Here is a 19,912-nt window from a genome sequence, read left to right on the forward strand (position 1 = left end):
AAAAAAAAACATGTTTTCATTCATTGTCTATCTAATCAAAATATCTATTCTTATACAGCTATATATCTGAGCATAATAGAAATGGACATTTATGAGATGTGATAGCAAAATAAACACATAGCCATACCTGCAAAGTGAAATGATTTTAGCAAAAGATTTCAAATATAACCTATTTGATATATTGTTGTCTACAATATCTTTTACTTCTTCCTTTAGTTAAATCATTAATCTTTCAAAAATTCTTACAACTACAACATTATAATTAATCAATGAATCAGTTAGCTAAATAATGTGGGCAGTAGTTTCAAGACCATATTGATTGAGAAAACAAGTTTTGATGATAATTCATTATATTTTTTTAGGGGGTATGCAACCTCTGAAAATGAGGAAGAACAAGAATGTGTCCATAGTACACGGATGCCCCACTCGCATTGTTATTTTCTATGTTCAGTGGACTATGAAATTGGGGTCAAAACTCTTAATTTGGCATTAAAATTAGAAAGATCATATCATAGGGAACATGTGTACTAAGTTTCAAGTTGACAGGACATCAACTTCATCAAAAACTACCTTGACCAAAAACTTTTACCTGAAAAACATAATGCCCCTAGGTGGGGCATAAAAATTCAGGTCATAACCAGGGGCCACTCTGGCTCAAAAAAAGTTGGAGCCAGAAAAATCGCCATCTGCTATATTTTGTCGCCAGTTTTTAAAAACTTAGAGCCAACTTTAGAGCCAGCTAGAGTCTTGATTTCCTCTACCAAAATTGAAACCATGTTCAATTTAAATTTCTTATGCACTGTACATCATTTAACATGATAGATTAAGGTAGTTATTGCATAGGGTTCATATACATGAAAAAAAAACTATGTGTACTTTTATTTTCTTTGTCAGTATTTCATAAGTATACGAATAAAAATTTAACAATAAAGATTAAATCAAAGCAGCTGTTTTTCCACAAAACAGCATATTGTATGTTTTTATTTGAATGTTTATGTCTCCAAACAGTGACTTATATAATGACTATTGATGAATGTTCCTGTCCTTATAATTAGCTTATGGTCTGTATATGCTACAGAAACATGAGAAAAGAGAAAATGTTTTTAATTTAAAAAATAAAGAATAGAAAAAAATGGGCAATTAATTGAAGAAAGAGAATAATTGGTATTTAGAAATATAGAATACAGAAAATTTGTATAAAAGATAAAGAATACAGAAAATGATGACCTAAGCACCCTACCCATCCTGCTACCAAGACCCTCTTAACTTTGCCCATAACTCAAAAGACCTCCGAAACCTATAAATTCTAAAGTCAGAAGTATGTAGACATATTTTGAGTAGGTATCTCAATACTAGGAAAAAATAAAATTGAGTTATCTTTCTTTATTCGGGTGTTCTTCTTCTTCGGAAGATTATACACAGTACGCAGTAGCAGTAAATACGATCAACAATGGCAGCCGTTTAAAAATTGTTATTTTCGTATCAAAAGTGAAGGCAGGCAAAGACAAATTACGTCTGAATTTACCATTTTTTACGGAATATAAGTAAAACAATGTTTTTTAACAAGCTTATTATTATTTTCATACGGCAACACAATTTGCAATGTTTACCGTAGTTTCATGAAGAATTTAAAACGTAATTGACAGAAAGACAATATTTTCGTCTTTCTGTCAATTACGTTTTCTTCATGAAACTACGATAAATTTCTTCAAATGAAATGACAAAATGCCGACTGAACAATTCTATTTGAATCTGATCATTAATGACCCATCCGATAAACGGATTACCTATAACAACAGATTATGACACCTGTTGTAACCGTTGATTAGCTTGGGGTTGTAAACAAAGTCATTAACTTGTCGCCAGGTAAAATTTCGTACAATTAATTTTTGTACTTTTACCAAGATCGATAATTTTACCGTTACAGTCAAGAAAAATTTTGACATAGGAAAATGTTGGTGCCAGAAATATCACCAGCAGCCGTATTTTGTCACCAGATCAAATAAAAAATTGCAATTTGCAACATTGGCGAAGCCCAGCGCGGTCCCTGATAACTCGTACTAACCTTTTCAGTTGAATTTTAGTATTCAGAGGATTTTTTTAATATTCTTTAACATATACGAGTTTCCTACATTAATATTCACAATTGTGAAGTATATATTTTGCTGAATATTATTAAAATTTCAATTCATGTTTGTATTTTAAAGGGAAACTCCGCAAAAAAATGAAAAATTGATATTTTGTTCTTTAAGCATAAAAAACCACATGGTTATAAATAAAAACTTTTATTCTCTATGAAAAGAGATCAAAATCGATTTTGAAATTCACTATCAGTTCTCGACATATCGCCATCTTGTCGACATGTTCGATCTAAAAAGTCACGTGATATCTAAAAACCACAAATACCAAAATGAATCAGGGATTTACCGACCGTGCGTTAAAAACTCCCATCATCAATCGGGGATTACCGTAGACGATCACTCAGTGTGAAAATGTCTTGTCAAGCGTTCGGCTGTTCTGTCCGACAAGGTTATGACAAAAGTCTAAATAGTTTTCCCAAACCCACAAAAAAAGAAAGAATTGTATCAGACATGTTTGTACAACCTTAAACCATGGAAGTATTATATTATCAATATAATACTTCCATGCTTAAACTAACAGCAAATAGTTACATCTATAGCAAGCACAAGTTGATGTGTTGAAGACCATTTTGAACAATCTTGTTTCGAGGGAGATTTGGTGGTAATTATACTTTTTTAAATAACAATATAACCTAGCAGTTCTGATAGCTATAGTTATCAAATCCGTATATGATAAGACTCGTTGATTTGATGAGGAAGAAAAGTTTCAATTATAAGAAAGAAAAATGCCGTATTCTTGTAACAATCACTGATTTACAAAAGATTCATTAGTATGCCTCTTTTATATAAAGTGCATTGATTTATATAAAGAATAGTTCCGTATTTAGATAAGATAATTTTTCAAATTAATAAAGTTATACGATAAATAACAAATTTTAATTATGATATTTAACGGCTATTGACAAGGAGCAACGTTAGGAAGAGGTTTTAGCTAAGACAAAATATGTTGATATAGTATAATATTCCCAGGTTATAGAAATGTTAACATCGAAAAATTGGACATCTCAATTTTTTATCAAAAGTCTTTTTTTAATTTTATTTACGTTATCTTATTATATATATATATATATATACATATTGGCTTCCTCTCGAATTGATAATAGGTATGTCAGAATTATTGATAGATGTCGTGTCAGAACGACACATTCAGTTAGTTATCCCAAGGACGTATATTAGATAAACGTCCTTGTGTATTCCAGTGACATCCTGTCGACTAAAAATTCGTATTACACAATTATATAACACAGGTTCATGCATGGATTATTTACAGAGGTACCCGGCGTGCACAGGTAACATTTATTGAACCACATATATTTGTGTTCGACGTTGCTTATCTTGTGCGTGTTTGAAATTATAATTCCACCTGTCCTGTTAATGAATGATGTTCTGATAATAATATTATCCACTATTTTTTTCTGATAATAAGTTTTAAAATTTTATAAACATGACCTTATTTTTTGTGAAATAAATACTGTTTTGTCATGATTCTGGACCCTTCTTTTGAAAAAAAAAAATTCTTCACGCAAATACAAGCTTTTGACGATTGGCAAACATGCAGATGTAAAGTAATGCAGCACTTATAGTCAGTATCAATATTTATTCATTGAAGATAAGAGAGCTCCTTCTATGTCTAATGTCCCTATCTTTATAAGGATTAGAACGACAGTGGAAATAGTCATTGTAAAGGAGCGGAGATAGAGTGGCATTGTGAAAAAAAATTAACCGAGATTAATAGAGAACAATATACTATATAGAGAATGATCGACGAAAAGGGTAATAGTAATTGTAAAGGAAAAGAGATAAAGAGAGGCATAGTAAAAAAAAATGTTGGTTAGACAAAGTTACTGCTCGTTTGATATTTTTAGTTATACAAAATCACACATCGTGTTCCAAATTGGTATTCACGTGCAATAACTTGATGCATAGAATGGTTAAAAATATTTATAAGTATCCCATTCGTTATATCGTAGTGTCACTGTGTTTCTTTGTTCAATTTCTTTGTTCAATTTATTTAGTTTGTTAATGATTATGTAAATAAAAATAGATCTGTATAATAACTGCATACCCGTTTAGTTATTGCCTGTAGGCGTTTGATTATTGTTACATTTAATATATATATAGAACCTTTCATACATCTTAAAGTAAAAGATGTGTCAGTCTGATTCAAACGACATGAGAAGCCTGTAATACTACTACGACTCGAATACAGCATGTAAAAATTCCTACTCAATATGGTTGTATTGGAAATCTTTTCATACAGATAGATAACTCATGATCCGACATTCATGTAATACTTGCCACATGACGCTCATATTTCTTTCTACCATCATCATCTTATTCATTAAATATTGCTGTAAACATCTATGGTTCACACCCAAACAAAATGGGAATAATATACCTTTAGAGCTTCTTCGTGGTATACACTTGTGAAATATATAGACGAAATTCGTTATTAAAGTGAATCTTCATCTCACAAACACAATTTTTGAATTACGATTTTGAGTGAACACCCATCAAACCATTACAAAATGACAAGATATAACCATGCAGGCATTTAGTTTTCGTCAGACACAAGTTAGATAATCACTCTCATAAACGTATATATGCATGCAGTTTCAAATATCAAGAACAAGCGGTCAATGTCTATAGATCATTGTTAAGTCGGGTTACTAGCTGTTCAGAGTCAGACATGTCACTTGTACATTCTTGGCCTTCTTATACCCCATCCGACAATGGGAACTCTTTTCTGATAGTGTTGACAACATAAGCTTGTATGGTGATTCTGTTTATCTTTACCAGTGGTTGGCCTCTCCTGCCCCAAAAAAACAAACTAACGAAACGCTATTAGTCTGCTTTGTCTGTTAGAAAGAACCTCTGGCGCTTATACGTAAGAAAACTTACAAGTCTACTAGTAAAGATTGTTTCAAGAACAACGAGGTTGGGACGAACTGTTCTAAAATCGTCAATATCAGTTATACATTACTAAGATATGCCTTTTATTACAACTACTGTATTTCTTATTTGGATTAATGACGGCTATCCTGTTTGTTTAATATTGCACAAAATTATCATAGAATATAAAAAAAAACTTGTTAAAAAAAATCCTCAAGCAAAATAATGTATTTGCTTAGATTTATAATGTATGTATATCCATTAATGAAATAAATGATTTTTTTTACAAATAATTCGTTTAAGTGATTGGCAGATTAACTTAATTATGAAGAATGAAATGTGAAAAAGAAAATTTAAAAATCACGCATGTTGTACTGTTGTATTTTTTTTTTTTCAATTAAAAACTGAAAAATTAAGATAGTTTTACGATTGTTAGCATTTAAATACAAGTTAAAGAATTCAGGTAAAGTAAATTAAATAGATGTGCAATTATTATTAATTGGGAAATGCAACATTTAATTTTTAAGATTAAAAGTACCAAGTATTCTTTTAAATTCATATTTTAATTTTATGCAAATTGCATAGAACGTAATCGAAAATTGTTCCACTGTAATATTGTATACACTTCCGGAATTGAAAAAAAAATTGAATGTTTATTTTCAATTAATTTATACAATTTAATTATTGTTTCTCTATTGTCATCGGATATTTCATCTTGGTGTATTAAACACGATATACTCTTTCTGTTAATCCATTCAAACTGACAACATACACACCTGTGTAAGCTTGAATTCACACCTGTGTACGCCTGAGCCTAAATTGCTGCAAGGTAAAGTTCAAAGGAATTCTCCTCAAATCGAGAAATAAACAATGACTTTACAAAGTAATATACACGTTCTGGTCACATATATTTTGCATTGAAATTGTTATCAAAGTTATAATGGTAAATAAAACGTTAAATATTTCAGTTCAATATCAGTAAAAATGTTCAATAGATATTTTATGAAACAACCTCAACAAAAATTTATGAAATTAATTCGAAAATATTTATATTTAGATAATTTCACATAGGAAGTTTTATTCAATCAATACAAAACGGTTAACGCATATTCATTTTCTTTCATTCTTATATTGTGGTTATTAACTACGACCAACGATCATCTGTGCGCTTTTAATTATGTTTAATTCTGATAAGCAATTAAGACTTTAACAGATTTTATTTTTTCCCATGATTCAACAAATCGGGTTAAAACGTCACAACCCAGTGACGTAGGTCAACCAAAAAAGTTACAAATACTTGATTTTCTCCGTTATTAGAAAGAATATAAATTTAAAACTTTGTGAATGTGTTTTTTATGTTAAGATGAACATATTTAGATGATAAGTAAAAAATCGCGGACTTTCCCTTTAACTTCATTACAGTATTTGTTGAATATTTATTATTAATCAAATATTAATATAAAGTAATGCTCTCTCTCTAATTGTTTCATTCACACTATCTTTTATTAATGAATTTTGTAAACCCCAATTATGATAAGAAATCAGCTATAGCTAATGTGCTCCTATACATAGGAGGAAGATAATGAGAAAGAAGAATTTACTGTTGTTTACATTATGTGCATTCCAAGGTAGACCCCATGGGTTTTTATAATAAGTGACAACAAAATAATTGGTAGAAATAGTTAATGGACCTTTATCTCTCCAACAGATATGTGTAAAGAGGTTCATATTGCTTTAAAATTATTTTTCATAAATCAGGACATAAAATTGTATGTCAAGTTGACTGGCTTAAATTCAACATTACTTGGGTAAAACTAATGAGTTAATTAGATAATTGTTATTACTTTTCAATCAAAAGAGTGTCAAAATTATGTTTTGATAGCTGTAAATCATTCAAGAAAGGGCAAGATATCGAACTTCCTGTCCAGGAAAAATTCCGAATTTGTAGTTTTTCAGAGGAAAATTTAGCATTTTAGACATTGGAAGTCTTATTCATCAAAATACGGGTGAAAATGGGTCATTTGATAAATTCCAAGGTTATTTGATGACCCGTTCAGGTATTGAAAAATTTCGGGTGAGCGTGTAAATTCATAGGTCATACCCACAAAATACTGGTCAGTTGAAAGTTTAAAAGGATACTTCCTTTTACCAAAAGATTAAAAGATACAAATGTTGAATATTATATATGTCAGACTTAATAATATATTTTAACCCAGTATTAATACTATAAAAGAAACAGTTGATCTGATTTTAATGTTTTTTAAACAATAGAAAAGTGTACATTGCAGTGTATATTAACCTTAAAACATTCATTATTACAAATAAAAAAGACTTATATCTGCATTGTTATTTTTATGTGACTGCTCACAAAACCCAACTGCCATTTCTAAAATCTTTCCTAAAGCTTTCATGGCTTTTCTTTGCAACCATGGTTCAAAATGAGACTTTGAACTTGGTGGTGTCTTGGGTGAAAATTTTTTAATACAAAATTGTGTTTTAATAACTTAAGGATGTACACCTCTGAGGAGCCAAAAATTTCTAGAATTAATCTTTTTTTCTTATCCTGATTTTTGGGTTTATATGACTGTAAAAAAATAATTGATGAAGAAAAATTCATATGGTGGTGCACTTCTTTTTTTGCTAAAACCATTTGAAAGTACCCAATTTTGATGATTTTCCCATTTTTCATCAATTTTTACCCATTTTTGGGCTATTATCATGAAAAAAAAAATCACAGTTTCACAATTAAACTTTTTTCATACTTTCACTAAAGATGAAGTGGACCATATTTGTTTTTCGTTCATTTTTTTGGTACATAAATTAGGCCGTTAGTTTTCTCGTTTGAATTGTTTTACATTGTCATTTCGGGGCCTTTTATAGCTGACTGTGCGGTATGAGCTTTGCTCATTGTTGAAGGGCGTACGGTTACCTATAGTTGTTAATGTCTGTGTCATTTGGTCTCTTGTGGAGAGTTGTCTCATTGGTAATCATACCACATCATCTTTTTTTTATATATACAATCTGAATAAATTTAACTGAAAACAAGCATTCTGTGAGTATTGCCTGGCAATACATAGTCTCCTACCGGTTAAAAATTCATTGTACTGAAACAAAATGCTAACTTGATTTATAACTTGTCATGGTGTTAACTATATAAAAAATATCAAGCATGACGAAAACAAATGTGGAAAATTGATTATTTGAGTGAATTTTCTAAAGTCCAAGGACCATAACTCTGCACAAAATCGTCAGGCCGGAACAAAATTCAATCTTGATCTGTAACTTGTCATGATAAAACAATATACCAAATATCAAATCAATATCTTCAAGCACGAAGAAAAAAAGTAAAAGTGTGGAAAACTGATTTGCCGGACTGACGGATGGATGGACAGACAGACGGACAGAGTGCAAACCTAAAGTCCCCTTCGACTTGGTCGGTAGGGGACTAAAATTTAGGGTAGGTGTTAATGTAAGAAAGTTTTATAAAATTGTGTTGCTTTTTTGTGTCAAATTTACAATGTTGTCAATTTTGTAAATTTGGGATTTTTCTCTTTTTTTAGAACAAAAAGCATATTATTTCAACTTCTTTGTTATAAATGATTGAAAAGATACATTTCTAAGAAATTTGAAAAGATAAAACTGATATGGGATGTACATGTATCTGGTAAAATCATTTCTTGTACCCCTCACCCATTTTCTCAACATTTTGGCTAATGAGACTGACTTGATTGGTTATAAAATTTGAAAACTGTATTACTCAAAAACTACTTATTGTAAATACACAATTTTTTCACAGAGTTAAGTTTGATTATAATATTTTTAAAATTCATTGATATTTTCCACTTGTATCACATGTTTTGGAAATAGTTCCAGAACGAGATTTCAACGAGACTGAAACGTCAGAAGAATACATCCTTAACATAAAGCATATAAACAGAAACTAAAGTTCTCTCTATTTTTTAAGGTAGTGCTCAACCAAATATTTCTAATCAAATGATTGTTTAAATACTACTCACTACATTCAGTGGTCTGTTTCAAGCAGGCTAGTCTGACCTTGTAGTCAGCACACCCATTTTGCTCAATCTGGTTCATATTGTCGCATTGTAATCCACTCCAGAGGTTACAGGAAATGATTTGTCCAAGGTCATCGGCTGTGGAACCAGTAGCTGTTCGGCATTCAATCTTCATAGGATTAGTGCAAATCTGTGAGTGTTTCTTCACTTCAGCAATAGGTTCTGAATCACCACTGGCATCTGGTGTGTGCATATTAACCCAGTTATCCCACTGTGTACATTTCTCAACTGAAATAAATACAATGATTTGATTTCTCAAGTAAAATCAATACAAGTAATTTTTTAACAAAGCTTTTTCTCTTTTCTTTAAAACTTGAACTTGTATTTTTAAAAAGGTGTGGATTCCCAAATGTAGCCCCTACCTGGAGCTAAATTTTAAATTTGGATGGATTTAATGTCCATTATCACAAAGTATTACAGTTAAAACAATGAATGACTAGATAGAAAGTATATTCATTTTTTCCAAAGTTTACATATCAGAGTTCTGTATGTGACATAAAATTAGCATGATGTTGATTCATTATTATTCATGGGTGCCAATTTTCACAGATTTTGTGGATAAGGTAAACCATGAATTTAAATGTTATGTACACATTTTCTATAAGCTGATATACAGACTTTGGCAAAACCATAAAATAAAATATCCACAAAAATACAGTTTTTCCTCTTTCAACAAAACTAGTAACCACGAAAATAAATGAATCCACAGTAGATATCAATTTCTACCAACAGGCCAACTTCCATTGCTTTGTAAGGAAGGAAATATACAGCAAACATGCCCACAAAGAAGATCTTTGTAAATTAACATTATGTTTGTTGTGACAAATAATTTTTCTTGACATAAATCATTCCATTTCACTTTCTCAAATGTTTATACATCAACTTGAATCACTTTTCATTTTGAAATAATGGACTTGATAATTGGCTCCAAATAAGGTCCTTACTGCGCCTATTCTTTTGTCTTTTTAACATAATTACAACTGCTTCAATTTTAAAATGCAGACACTTTATGCTATCATTTCTGCTAAGAAAAATACCAAAACTAGAAGTACTCAGAGCAAACCTCACAAAATGATACGCCACCCCTTGCCAAGTCCATAATTTGCTACGGAAAACCCAAAATATTATTCTGTTTTAAAAACAAATAATAGGAGGTAATCAATAGCACTATATGATTGAGATTGTGAGAAAGTTTCAATAAATCAAAAAACAGGCTTTAGGAAGAGTTGAGGATTCTAAATCAGTACCACCCAAATAAAGAAATGGAAAAGTCCATGCATTAGTAAGGGAAATCTCAAAAATAATTCTGATAAAAAAACAAAATAGGACAATAGATTAATATGGTTAAGATTGTCAGCAAATTTCAATAATAAGGGGTTTAGGAAAAATGGCAAATACAAAATGGGTACCCTTCAAATAAAACAATGGCCCAGCAAAGTCTTGGAAACCCTAAAAAATAATTCTGACCAAAAACCAAAAGCTAATAAAAAGGAAACAACCCGTCTCTTGCAAAGTCCATGGTTTACTAAGGGAAACCCCAACTATGATTCTGTCAAAAAAAAACCCAATCAAAGTGCTTGTGAGCACTGAGGGTAAAGATTGCTTTCATTTTGCAATTTTGTGAATTTTTAAATAAAACATTGAATTGTATTTTGGTAGGCAAGTTTAAACTTTGAGTTGGAGTTATCTTCCTTTGGTCATGATTGTACATTTGTAGTTGAACCTATTTTTATAACAGATTCATACACCATGCACTACTTATGTAATTTCAGATAAAAACATTTTTTCTTGACAAGTATGATAATTTAAATACACATCATATTGTAAATAAAATATAAAAGTATAACATATCATCAAAAAATTGACATTGACTGGATAGGATCTAATAATGATCACTTCACTGCACTATTTTGTGTGAACTATCAAAGGTAGTGATCAACCTTGGGAGATATAGATATCAAGTCAGTACTATCGGGTTTTGATTGCATTTCATGCAATCTTTACCCAAAAATTGGATGTGCACTGAATGGCATTATATGTTTAAGATTGCGAGAAAGTTTCAATAAATTATAAAAGGTTTTGGAGGAGTTGTGACTACAAATTGAGTATTCCACAAACAAAGCAATGGTAAAGTCAATGATTATTAAGGGAAACCCCAAAAATAATTCTGACCGAAAAACAAGATAGGTCACAATAGCCTTAATAGCCCTTATATAATAGAGATTCTGAGACAATTTATCAAAATTTGATTAGGGGTTTAGAAGGAGAGTCAGGTACACATGTGTACTGTAGAGTGCAAAAATCCTTCAGATGAAGAAATGAAATAAATATGAAGCGCAAACTACCTCATGTCAGTAAAATCGTTGAAAGTTTAACAAAATTCTGCTAAGTGGTGTAGGAGCAGCTGTAGATACAAATTAACAGACTTCCCCATCAATATATAACACCTGTTTTAATAAACTGTTAACACAGAGATATGTCTCGCCTATTTGTTATTTTGCTTTAACATGTAAGTTATGCAAATATTCAAAGTCAATGAACCATGACTGAAGGTACATGGCAAAACAATCTCCATGGAAAGGAGATGTGCCAATGCTAATACAACTGCATACCAAATACCATAGACTTATCATAAGTCGTTCCCTTTCAACAAACCTAAACACAAACATTGACTTGTAAACTATGTAAAAGTTTCAAAGTCAATGAACCATGATATGGGGGTGTGGCTATATAATCTCCATGGAAAGGAGACTTGCAAATGCCAATAAATTTGCATACCAAATATCATTGACTTAACATTAGCGGTTCATCTTAAACTGATCTAATCACAAACTGATACATGTAAACTAAGCAAAAGTTTCAAAGTCAATAGACCATGACTGCAGGGGCCGGACCAAATATTCTTCATGGAAATGAGATATGCCAATGCTTATACAACTGCATACCAAATATCATTGACTTATCACTAGTGGTTCCCCTTGAACTGACCTAATCACAAACTACTAGTAATACATGTAAACTAAGCAAAAGTTTTAAAGTCAACAGACCATGACTGAGGGGGCGGAGCCAAATAATCTCCATGGAAATGAGATATGCCAATGCTTATACAACTGCATACCAAATATTGACTTACCACAAGTGGTTCCCAATAAACTGACCAAATCACAACTAAAACATGGAAATTAAGCAAAAGTTTCAAAGTCAATAGACCATGACTGAGGGGACAGGGCCAAATAATCTCCATGAAATGAGATGTGCCAGTGCTAATACAACTGAATACCAAATATCATTAACCAACCAGTAGTGGTTCACCTTAAACTAGACCTAATCACAAACTAATACATTGTTGACGCCGCCGCCGCCGACAGCATACCTATGTCTCGCTTTTTGACTCCCGTCAAGGCGAGACAAAAATGGTGGTTTAAACCTTGTTTTATAACTAGCCAAAACTCTAAGGATATAGTTGGGGGAAATTGTTCAAAGTTTTATCTAAATTGAAGCTTAGCTGTATTTAGTATACTGACCACAACATTTCATATCTTTAACAGAAAAATATGACAAAACTATATTGTCAATTTTCTAATGTTACGTACTCAAAAGGGACAAAACAATTTTCTACTTCATTCAGTGAATAGTAAGTTCATGATCTATTCTAATCAGGTTTGCAATTGGTTGACTACTTCGATTGAAATTATCTCAAGTTCTGTCTAATTGAGTTTTAAGACAAAGTTCTTTAATCATAGCATCTTTATTAAGTTATAAAATGTAATACTGACCGTTAATAGTCGCTGGCAGTTTGGGTGGTGTTTTCATTGTTGTTGGTACAGAGGTTGGTGGTGGTGTTAGAACAATTGTTGCTAAAAAGTTAAGAAAAAAAAATCAATTGAAAACAAATGTAAAACTGATTACAAAATGAACACCTGATCATGCACATGTATTTATCATAGATTACAGTAAAAACACAAAAAAATCTGCTAGCACATATAGTATAGAAAACATTAGAATATTTAAACAGTTATGTTAAAAGTACAACTTGATTTGATGCCCCCATAATAGCTTTGATACATTTCATTTTGTAGGACAATTTATTGCTGTTGTTCTTTTCAAACTTTATAACTCTATGTTTTGCAAAGACAGCAGGAGGTTGAAAATTGTCAATTAATACAAGTTGTACAGGGTAAGCGACACATTCCAGTTAACAACAGTTCTTGGTGAATGTAGGACTGATAAAACATTAATTGAAAATTCATTATACATGCATTTTTACTTAGATATGTCATGACAAACACAAATAAAACAAGAAATGATTGTAACAGGATGCTGTTACGAAGTCTCCCAAACGAAGCTCCCATAATTCGTAATTCCCAGGGTCGCCCCACATTGAGCAAAGTCCAGTGAAAATTGGTTTGATCCAGTAAAGTTATATGCATAAGTGATGCCTGGGGACTAACCCTGTATATTATTCAAATCATCTTGGCATGACAAACCAGAATATATATGGTTTAGGGGTGGGGATCTCGACCATTTACAAGCTACTAGAACATTGGGGGTGGGGGGAACCCCTGGGGACTGACCCTATACGTCATTCAAATGTTTGAGACATGATGAACAGGAATATATACGGTTTATGGGTGGGGATCTCGACCATTTACAAGATATTAGAACATTGGGGGTGGGGGAACCCCTGGGGACTGACCGTATAGGTCAGTCAAATGTTCGAGACATGACGAACAGGAATATATATGGTTTAGGGGTGGGGATCTCGACCATTTACAAGATATTAGAACTTTCTCAAATGGCAGGGGGTCGGGATGACCCCTGGGGACTAACCCTGTATTTCATTTGATGTGCTTTATCATGACAAACCAGAATATATATGGTTTAGGGGTGGGGATCACGACCATTTACAAGATATTAGAACTTTCTCAAATGGCAGGGGGTCGGGATGACCCCCTGGGGACTAACCCTGTATATCATTCAAACCATCTTAGGATGACAAACCAGAATATATATGGTTTAGGGGTGGGGATCTTGACCACTTACAAGGTATTAAAACTTTCTTAAATGACAGGGGGTGGGGTTGACCCCTGGGGACTAACCCTGTATTTCATTTGATTTGCATTATCATGACAAACCAGAATATATATGGTTTAGGGGTAGGGATCTGGACCATTTACAAGATATTAGAATTTTCTCAAATGGCAGGGGGTCGGGATGGCCCCTGGGGACTAACCCTGTATATCATTCAAACCATCTTAGCATGACAAACCAGAATATATATGGTTTAGGGGTGGGGATCTTGACCACTTACAAGGTATTAGAACTTTCTTAAATGGCAGGGGGTGGGGGTGACCCCTGGAGACTAACCCAGTATTTCATTTAATGGGCATTATCATTTAGAACATTTTCAATTAAAAAGATTGTGTCTATCACAAACGGTTTTCAATCTATAATCATTTGAAAATTTTAAAAAATAAAATCCCATAGGGTTCTATAGTAAAACCCTCTTTTCTTTTTGCTCCTCAAAGTACCCCTTTATAAACCCCATTGCACAAACAAAACCCTGATTGCACCACTGGACATGTTAGTCTAACATACTGTGAAACCCTAAGTTAATCTGACTAGCGGTTTTTGAGAACGGGTGCGGACAAGTTCAAATTTAAAAGCGGCGGAAGAGGAAGAGGAAGAGGAAGAGGAAGAAGAATAATAATAATAATAATAATAACTGAGCAAAAACAATAAGTCTTCCCAAACTTCGTTTGGGAGACTTAATAAAATTGAGAATGGAAATGGGGAAGACTACTTGACTTTTCGTAATAGTAGAGGCAAAAAACGATGAATTTCAAATTCCTGTCATGTGCAGAAACATTTGAAGAAAATGAGAAATCTGATAAGGGGACACACATTTGATTTTCTTTGAGGGGCCAGTAGGTTTTTGAAAATGAATATCCTGGTCTTGGTAAGAGCTGAAAATAAATAACCTGCATAACACACGATGAAAATGAATATTCTGCAACACATAATGAAGGAATCAATCATGTACTAAAGTGCAAATGAATTTTTTGTAGGGCTTAAAAGCAGAAAAAAAAAGGCATGCGTAGCAACAGTAGAATCATATAGTCAATCCCAAAAAAACTCCTGATATGTTCAAACATTCTACATAAAATAAAAGTTCTAACTTTAAAATTGTAGGATGTGTCAAACATTCTACATAAAATAAAAGTTCTAACTTTAAAACTGTAGGAGTCAGGCAGACATGCCATGTACCATACTAATTTCCTTTCTAATGTACCAGTACCAGTACCAGTACACTAAATACTTTATCATTCAACTTCTTATTTACTACTACCCTTGAACACCTTTTCGCCCATCAAGTATATTTCATATGTAAGTTATAAAGCTAAGAGTCAATAAGATCATAAAAAAATATTTCATGGATAATAAATATAGCTTGACTTACTTGGATATGGAGTGAAACATCCATGGAGTTCAAATCTCATGGCAATCTTTCCATAGAAAGTTTGTGGATTGATTCTGATATAGCGAGCTTTGATTGGTGCAGTGAAAAAGTGGGTTACTGGTGTAACTGAGTCAAAGTTTCCACTGAATTGCTGCAAATAAAACTCTTGTTATTTTAACATTTCTTATTCTTTACAAATTGAATATTCAATACAATTTTTAAAAAGAGGGAAAAAATCAAATGCATGATAAAGCTTCTTTTCAGTATAGAACATGTAGACTGAGAATAAAACCGTTTTTTGATACACTGTGAAGTCAATTACTATCCAGTCTTCAGGGTTCAAAAAATTTTGTCTATTTTTTTGTATCTATTTGTATTTACATTGTATCATAGATCAAATTTATTTGTTCAGTGTATGTTCACTGGTGTTAATATGTCTTTTGATTGAGTTAAGCCATTTCAATTGATATTTTATAGTGTGTCTTTCTATGTTGTGATGTTACACTATTGTTTCAGATAAGGGTGAAGGTTTGGTACCATTAAAACGTTTAAACCCGCTGGAATTGTTTGCATCTGTCCTAAGTCAGGAATCTGATGTTCAGTAGTTGTCGTTTGTTGATGTGGTTCATAAGTGTTTCTCGTTTCTCGTTTTTTATATAGATTAGACCGTTGGTTTTCCCGTTTGAATGGTTTTACACTTGCTATTCGGTGTGAGCCAAGTCTCCGTGTTAAAGACCGTACTTTGACCTATAATGGTTTACTTTTATAAATTTTGACTTGGATGGAGAGTTGTCTCATTGGCACTCATACCACATCTTCTTATATCTATTCAGGGTTCAAAGGTGGGTACTACAAATTTTTGAAGGGATAAGGGGTACTACTAGGTGTAATACCACCATTGCTTTTCTCCAATTAGTCTTTGTTAAATTTGCACTTTTCAAAAAATTGTGCAGAATGTATGTTTGTTTCAAATAAAGAAATACTTGGCATGAGTAAAGTTTTATCCTGTCCAGTACTACAGACAAAATTTCACATCACATTTCATTGCATATAAGATAATAACCATCACTGGAAGTTAACCAATCAAATTTCCACCCCTTTCTTTCCTGTTTACAAGCTTTAGTAACCATGTAACCTCAAGTTTCCAAAATTTTTATAGAAACACCAAATAAAAAAAGAATGGTGCTTTGAAACACCCAAGATGTATGTTTATGACTCAGAAATTTTTTTTACTGCAATGAAATGTAGGATTAATTTCCTACAAATGTCAAATTCAAGGGAATATTTTTTTTTCAACCCTTTTTCGTATGCAACCGGATGTGACGTACTATGATTTGGTGGTATTACACCTACTATAGACCTATATTCACCGATTTTCAGCAAACATTCAATGATAATTTAGAGAATCAATAAAACATAAATATGTTTTTGGGGCCCTTTATAGCTTGCTGTTCGGTGTGAGCCAAGGCTCTGTGTTGAAGGCCGTACTTTGACCTATAATGGTTTACTTTTACAAATTGTGACTTGGATGGAGAGTTGTCTCATTGGCACTCATACCACATATTCTTATATCTTTTTGAACAACTCTTACACAACAGGGAATGATTTCTCTGGAACCTGTTTTGAACAAAATATAGTGGATTCATTTGTTGGACCATTTTCTCTATGTGTTTCACCTGCTCATATATCTAAGTGACTTAAATTTGAATTGCATTGAGGAATTCAAGGTTTACTTTTTGTTTGCAGAAAATCTGTATTAAAACAGCATATGATATTAACAATCAACAGTATATGATTTTGAAATCATTTCATTTCATGAACACATGACTCAGTTTTATAATCAATGCCTGTCCTCAGATTAAATCTTCACCTTCTTCTGGCCATTTTCCATATATGTGTTCCAGTTAACTCCATCATTTGAGAACAGGACAAAGTATGAAGACACATATGATGGAACTGAAGGTCTTCCCTCTGTAGTTACACCTGTTACAAAGGTTGGTTGTAAGAAGTCTACTTGTATGTACTGGTTTTTGTTATCTACACCTGCAATCCAGGAATTAGGACCGTTCAGACGAGCATGTTCAGGGCTGGAGCTTGAACTTCTTTGTGAGGAAGCTGTTATCATCTCTCTTCTAATTGCCTCATTCTGCATACCCATTGGTACTTTGCAAGAATCTACAAGAAGAAAATATATAACTTAACTGTTTATAGAATACTCTGGACTATCAGAACGCTATACATATATCATCTAACAAGTCATTCTCAATTTCTCTCATTTGTTGAAACATGGTAAAGTCTATATGATACTTGAAGATTTTTGGAAAATTTATTGAAACTGAGCAAACCTGTGAGGGTAAAATCTTCTTATGGTGATGTGTCATCTACTCTAATCTTAATTGACATTGATTAGACATTTTTCTGCTAAAGACTAGTGGTTCTCACCATGTACACTGACTTTTCTCCAACAATAGTAAAAAGCTGTGCCATGAGAGCCCTTCACCCTTTTAGCTATCTTTATGCTTTAAATGAATTTATATCATCAACTAGAAATACTGTGAGCAAGGCTCAAATTTTTTAACGATTAAAATTCTATAACTGTCCAAAGTGGGAAAAATGGACAGTTTTCAACAATTTTTCAACGAATAAAGTTCGATAACGCCACAATGTCATATTAGAAATCTATAAAAAAAAACCAAAAGGGAACTTATTTCAATAGATATAAACAAGTCACCAAGTTTCATTAAAACTGCTCAAAGCATTTTTGAGTTATTGTCTAAAAACTAGAAAATTCACCCTTTTTATGAATAAAGTCCCAATACTCCAAAAAATAAAATCAGAAATTTTTAAAAATCAAACGGGAACTTATGTCAACATATATAAATAATTCACCCAAGTTTCATGAAAATTGCTCAAAGCATTTTTGAGTTAAAGTCAGAAAACTGGAATATCCCCTATTTTTTTATGAATAAAAACTCGGAAACAAAATCTAAAAAATTATAAAAATCAAAAGGGAGCTTACGTCAATAGATATAACCAATTCACCAAAGTTTCATGAAAATTGTTGAAAGCGTTTTTGAATTATTGTCCTAAGTGTTTTTAGGACAGATGGACAAGGGTATACCATAATATGTCCCATCTTTAAAGACGGACGTTTAAAAACTGGCTGCCATGATATAGACAAGAGCAATGAGCACCAACCAACAAACAAAATACAGTTGGTGTAAGGTTCAAATTGGGTACACACTTGGTACCTTGGTTATAGAGAAAGTCCAAATAACTGTCCATTCATGGGAAATAATGGAGCAGAGGCCCGTAGGGCTGACGCCCATTATTTCCCAGGAATGGAGTTATTTGGAATTTCGCTAACTTAAAAGCACCTTAAATATTAAGAACAAATCTTCAGATTATAACATTTTAAAGAATTTTATTTCATTTTTAATGGAGCAGAGGACCCTAGGGCTGACGCCAATTATTTCCCAGGAATGGACAGTTATTTGGACTTTCGCTAACTTAAAAGCACCTTAAATATTAAGAACAAATCTTCAGATTATAACATTTTAAAGAATTTTATTTCATTTTTAATGGTTTTCTTTTCATTTTCCCAGTGTTGTACCCAATAATCCGCAGGAAAGGATATTTATTTGTGTCTTTAAGTGGTATTTCAGGAGAGAGAAAAAAAAAACCTAGTATTTATGCATATATTATGTTAACGGATTATGAGCATTTTTCTTTTGAAAAATATTGGATTTAGAATCATCTGAGAACAAGAATGGGTCCATAGTACACGGATGCCCCACTCGCACTATCATTTTCTATGTTCATTGAACCTTGAAATTGGGGTAAAACTCTAATTTGGCATTAAAATTAGAAAGATCATATCATAGGGAACATGTGTTTCAAGTTGATTGGATTTCAACTTCATCAAAAACTACCTTGACCAAAAACTTTAACTTGAAGCGGGACAGACGGATGGACGAACGAATGGACGCACAGACCGAAAACATAATGCCCCTCTACTATCGTAGGTGGGGCATAAAAATGAAATGGTACATCTAGAATAAATTTCCAGGTACATAACATTCTATTCTAGATTATTTTACTAATAAGGGTGTGCTCCGTTATAAGTCATATCGGAAACAAAATGTGATTCTATATTTCAAACCATTCTATTAGATGAAATAAAATTAAACAAGAAAACAGTGTTTCATGCATAACCCCATATTTTATCTTTTCCTTTGTTCATTACAACGAACAAAATTTTTATGCATTTTTTAGATGAGTCTCAAATAGCAATACAAGAAAACTGAAAGAATTTTTATTTCTTCCCTATTATCAGAAAGGAAGAA

At 32.2% G+C, this 19,912-nt stretch overlaps 1 protein-coding gene across 1 annotated transcript in view; it reads right to left on the bottom strand.

Moving 5' to 3' along the window:
• Positions 1–19,912, bottom strand: part of LOC127728961 (mucin-5AC-like) — a 243,755-nt gene that overhangs the window by 47,497 nt on the left and 176,346 nt on the right. Inside the window, exons 52-55 of the mRNA XM_052236541.1 lie at positions 17,437–17,741; positions 15,567–15,717; positions 12,883–12,963; positions 9,050–9,334 (exon numbers count right to left, since the gene is read on the bottom strand). Of these exons, the coding sequence (XP_052092501.1) occupies positions 9,050–9,334; positions 12,883–12,963; positions 15,567–15,717; positions 17,437–17,741 (822 nt within the window). The remainder of the gene's footprint in view (positions 1–9,049; positions 9,335–12,882; positions 12,964–15,566; positions 15,718–17,436; positions 17,742–19,912) is intronic.

This window comes from Mytilus californianus, unplaced genomic scaffold, assembly GCF_021869535.1.
Source record: "Mytilus californianus isolate M0D057914Y unplaced genomic scaffold, xbMytCali1.0.p SCAF_2, whole genome shotgun sequence".
NCBI lineage: Eukaryota > Metazoa > Mollusca > Bivalvia > Mytilida > Mytilidae > Mytilus > Mytilus californianus.